The sequence below is a fragment of the Antrostomus carolinensis genome, unplaced genomic scaffold, assembly GCF_000700745.2.
Source record: "Antrostomus carolinensis isolate BGI_N321 unplaced genomic scaffold, ASM70074v2 scaffold20993, whole genome shotgun sequence".
Taxonomy (NCBI): Eukaryota; Metazoa; Chordata; class Aves; order Caprimulgiformes; family Caprimulgidae; genus Antrostomus; species Antrostomus carolinensis.
This window is the reverse complement of record NW_010306106.1, coordinates 55,419-60,845: the sequence shown is the minus strand read 5'-3', so window position 1 is coordinate 60,845 and position 5,427 is coordinate 55,419. Positions and strand designations below refer to the sequence as shown.

General features: G+C 38.1%; 1 protein-coding gene across 1 annotated transcript in view; it reads right to left on the bottom strand.

Annotated features, from left to right (window-relative positions):
* CFTR (CF transmembrane conductance regulator) overlaps nucleotides 1-5,427 on the bottom strand; it is a gene marked incomplete at its 5' end in the record, with an annotated part of 76,343 nt that overhangs the window by 25,386 nt on the left and 45,530 nt on the right. Inside the window, 2 exons of the mRNA XM_010165015.2 lie at nucleotides 1,120-1,347; nucleotides 2,405-2,555. Of these exons, the coding sequence (XP_010163317.2) occupies nucleotides 1,120-1,347; nucleotides 2,405-2,555 (379 nt within the window). The remainder of the gene's footprint in view (nucleotides 1-1,119; nucleotides 1,348-2,404; nucleotides 2,556-5,427) is intronic.

Genomic DNA, 5,427 nt, shown 5'->3' with positions numbered 1-5,427 from the left:
TCCCTACAAATTTTAGGGGAATTAAAAGTCTCCTTTGTAACAAAAGTACTGTAGGTGCATATTGTCATGTAGAAGTATTAGTGTGGTTGCATTTTTTTTTTCTTTCTAAGAGTCAGGAGAGCTCCTTATACAAGAAACAGAGGGTAGCATTTCATACACAATACAATAGTTGATAAAATGTACACTTTTACACAATTCCTTTCCACAAATCAGCAAATTCTTGTTCATCAGCAACCACAGTATTGAAACTGCATCCAGATCCTGCACACAAAGTTCAGTGTAAAAGTTGGGAGAGGGAGAATAATGCCTGAGAATCAAAAATCAAAAAAGATGATAGATAACAAAAATGTAGTGAATTAAACACTGTATTTGAAATAACCTGTAGCTAAACCTGCTGATTTTTTCCTCAGAACTGACTTATTCCAACATTCTGGGGACATTCACTTCCTATTCTCTGCTTGTTGGAAACTAGCTATGCCTGCCAGCCACAGGCAGCATTTGAAATAGTAAGATAGTAAGGTATAGAGTGATTCTCATTCACGTATTGGGTTTACTAGGAGCAGCGAGACATTTTTAAGGAGATTTTGAATGGAATTTGCAAACCTTCACACTGGAAAATGGGTCAGTGGGTTAGGAATTAGAGCACTGGATGACTTTTTCTGCTATTAAAGTGTGGCTTTAAAAGATCATTAAAACTTTGCAAGTCTTAGCCATTTGCAAATGAGAGGAACATTAACCTCTATTTACTAAAAAACATTGAGCAATATAGATGATAATCAATATCCAAGCTTTACAGTACACTAATGTTGTTACATTAATGTAGTTTAAAACACACGAGATTACTTTTACAGCAATTACAATCAAGAAAAGGAAAGTTCTGTCCCTTCAGATATTATTTTCAGATTAATCCCTTTAATGAGTCCTCTACAACATCAGACTGCGGAAAATAATGGTGTAATTTCTATTTTAATTAAATTGTGTTTACTATTATGACATACTTAATGACTCCAATGTATGCAAAATTTTGCAACTGTTTATGTGCCTTAGAAGTTTCTAAAGCTGAGCTGTTATACAGAAGCAGAAGACTTCCATTTCAGTCCTGCAGTAAAATTATCGTACCTGTAGTTATGATAGAGATGAACGCCACAGCTACAAAAAAGACAACAAAAATAATTTCTATCCTCATCTGGAACCAGCGCAGCGTTGACAGGTAGAGGAACCAGTTTGCCGTGTGCAGGTTCAGGGCTTTGTGAAATAAGGTCTCAAAATACGGCTGCCGCCCAAAAGCTCTCAGTGTCCACAGCCCTTTTAAGCTTGTAACAAGATGAGTGAATATTGGACTCCGAGCTGTAAAGTGTTTAAGTTAGAAACATCATAAACGCTCATAAGCAAATACCTTTGATATAATGCAAATACACAGCTCCATGCTCTAACTCACAGCAGTATAACTATACTCAGTGTTTAATTTACATATGTTGTTGGAGTACATGACTGAAGTAATCCTAGCAGAGGATATATAACAACAGTCTTTGCATGAATGGGTTGAAATTCTATTCAGTGTATTGCCAGGAAGGGATTACATTAATTCTTCATAGTTAGCATACTAGCTCCTGGACTACTATAAGATGCCACAAGAGAAAGGCAGCTCCTTCCCACCCAAAATGCATTCCTGTAATTCTGATAACCCCATCAAGTGAAGATTTTTTAAGCACAGACAGAGTACTTTAATGCTCTGGATTCCACTGTATTGACATAGTAATTTTAAGCAGATCTTGCATTACGTAAAAAGTGGTGAGCCAATGCTGGATCCTTGTAAACATCAAAGAAATTTAGATTCAGATCTGAGGAACTTCAGAATTACACTTAAGTAAAAGGGAAGATGATCATCAGTGTTTAAGATTCAGGACTGATTTGCTGAGGATCTGCCAGTGCCTGATCTGCAAAACCACACTTCAGAATAAGGTTTTCCATTTTACTGGAAGTGAGAGGAGAGGAAGGAAATTTAGTCAAATGACTTATTTGGAAATAAGAATTCTTTGCAATCAAGATATATCAATTTTGGTTTTTGCTTATAAAGAAACAAACTCACAGGGCACATACCAAGTCTGACCACAATTTTTCAAGTTATGTTTACTCTCAATAAAACTGTATGTCAGGACTTTATTTGTTTTCAGCTGCAGTGATGATAAAGCCCAGCTTTAAGAAGATCTCCATTGCTCTTTGGCAGCAGAGCACTCAGTTCTGGTTGGATCAGTAACCAGTAACACTGGCTTTAAGGAGGTATGTGTTCTGCTCCCAGAGACAATGACATCTTGCAAGAGAAAAGGCAAAGAGATGAAAGGGTGAATCACTTCTCAATTGATTTGTTGTGGATTTAGAAGTCTACCAATTTTGCTGCTCCTACCTTCAGATTCCAGTTGTTTCAGCTGCTGAGAAGTGTGGAGGAAGTATGCCCTTAACACAATAAAGGCTGCTATCACAGGCACTGATGCCAGGAAGATGTAGGGTTGTAATATTGAGACTACTGTTATAGCGCCAATCACAATCAGTATTAACTGTAGAATGAAAGAAAAATACTATTGATATAGTAAACTTGTCATTTTATAGACTAGAGGTTGGTGATGAATCTCCTTCTCATGGCAACTATGTATTGTTTCAACAAACATAAAGTGTTAAGTAGGATTTGCAGCTGAGAACAAACCTTAATGAAAAGATCATTAGTAACTGAGACCAGATCCATAACCTGTTGGAATAAGCTGCCATCTTCTCTAATAGATGGAAGAAGTGTCTTCTGTACAAGCAGTATTGCAGGCTTCTAAATTATGAAGCCACACGAAAACAATGGCAGCTAGGCACTCACTCTCCAGTTAAAATTGTAAGAACAATACTTGCAACATCTGCAGCCACCTCCTGAACCTACTGATGCTGTTCCTGTCTTGTCTGGACTAGGTGTGCCAGACTATCAGGATCTGAGTGCCAATCTCCTACAGCTTCTGGGCCAAGCAGTTTTTCTGAGGGTCAGAAAAAGTGGGAAGTTGTACATCACCGCTTGCTCTGTAACCCACATGTGAAACTAGCACTACTACTCGTCCTGATCAGAAGACAGGAAGTAAGTTGTAAGAGGACTTGTGGTATGAAAAATTAGTAGTTTCAGGAGAAAAAAAAAAAAAATGTTTTAAGATGACAGATTACTCAAAAGGAAGAAAATCATTACAGAGTGAATCTATTTAATGCATCAGAGTCTACTAGCATTCTGGTAAGAACTCATCCTCAGTAGCTCCAGACAGATTTAGCTAAATCTAATGAAAATCAAGTATATCAGTGTATACAGAACAACAAAGCTCTGCTTTGTATCAGTGTGTTACCTTTCACACATAACAACTACTTCAAACTGCAAACTTATCAGCCTAAAGCAACTGCAAACGGACAATTTGGACAAAATTATGAACATCACATTGAAACATCACTGCAAATGACCAGTCAGCAAAGAAATAGATGGAAAGCAAAACTAATTTCACATTAGGAAGAAAACTGCAGTTGGTGCTTTTGCTACTACACCCACATACATTCATAGAAACATTTAAATTCCCAGTATTTCAAGTCAGAGGTTTTTCACGAACAGGTAAGTGTGTTCCAGGTTTTCATCTGAGCAATGCAACTGCAGCATCAAAGTTTGTGAAAAAAATTACTGTAACAGCTGAACCAGTTAAAGATTTCTTTCACAATTTTCCTAATTTCTCTTAAAAGAATGGTGACACACATGGGTTATGCTTGTGCAGGCTGTAGAGCACTGGTCTGTAGCAATGCAAGAGTTGATTTGTGTTGATTATTTCAAACTGCAGAATTTAGTACCTCTTGTATTTCTAATTGTTAAGATGTGAATGAGCTGTTCAATTGATACTGAGCCAAGTCATACAGCTGTCACATTACTTGAGATTACACAGTCACATAGTGACTGTTTCAATTCCAGTTTCCATCACTTACTCAAATTTTGCAATGGCCACTGTGATGTCACATTGTTCTCACCGCTGGTCCAACAATTATTTCACTAAAAAGTTGAATATTAAAATCTCTTGTAATTGATGTAAAGGTTCATACTACTTCTTCTTTTATGGGCAACTGGGTATATCCCAGTGACTGGAGAGTAACCCTGGCCTCTTTCATCCTAAAGCTTCATTCTTCCTGGATGAAAAGCCCTGCTCCCTACAAACAAAGGCCCCTTGATGCATCTAATGCCCATAAAAGTCCTAAGAAAAATTATGTCATGACATCCACAACTGCAATAGAGAAGGAGGCAGTGTTTCTAAACAAAGAGTTAACCAGAGTCATCTAGAACCAGCTCATTCTCATAGAAGAGAGAGTAAAAACCAGCTCTAAAATTTAGTGTTAAATTCTTGGGAAAAGCTCAGAAGTCAGAAGGATGAACTTATGCAAACACAAACTGAAGGCTAGCAGAGACCAAGTCTCCATCTCCACCAGATTCAAATTTAGGCATCCCAGTACACTTAGAAGCTAATCTTTCCTGTAGATTTCTGCACCTGGGAAGGATTAATCACATGCACCAGTACAAGGTGGAGGGTGACCAATTGGAAAGCAGCTTTGCAGAGATGGCCTTGGGGATCCTGGTGGACCACGAGACAGTAACACCCCCCTGCAGCAAGGGAGGCCAACAGCAGCAGCACTGTCAGAAGATCAAGGAAGGTGATCCTTCCCCCCTCTTCAGCACTAGCGAAGCTATATCTGGAGCAGGCTCTTCAGTACAAGTCAGATACAGACGTACTGGAGTGAGACCAGTGAAAGGTCTTGAGGATGATGAAGGGACTGGAGCATCTCACGTACAAGAACAAGCTGATAGGGCTGGGATTGTTCAGTCTTAAGGGAAGGCTTAGGGAGATCTTTTAACTTTGTATAAGTATCTGATGGTATATATTATATTTATATAAATTATAATTTTGTGTATCTATGCAAATAATTTTTATAAATTATATAAATATTTTAAAATTATATTCTATTTATATAAATACCAGTAGATATTTGGTGCAGAACAAATAAGCCCAAGCCAATTTTTTCTCAGTGGTACCCAGTGGGAAGATAAGAGGCTATGGGTACAAGTTAAAATGCACAAAATTCCATTTAAACACAGGAAAAAGCATTTTTTTAGTGGGGATGGTGAAACACTGGAACAGGTTACTCAGAGAAGTTGTGGAATCTCCACCTTTTGGAGATATCTAAAATCCAACATGGCCCTGAGCAACCTGCTATAGCTGAACATATTTTGAGTAGAGGGGTTGGAGATGTCCCAGGCCCTAGGCCCAGAGGTCCCTTCCACATTCTGTGACTCTGTAATAATCAGCACAAAAGGAGAAGGTATTATGTGTAACTTCTCTGTATCTTTCAGAGGAATCTGACTTTGTTCATTAGCAGAGT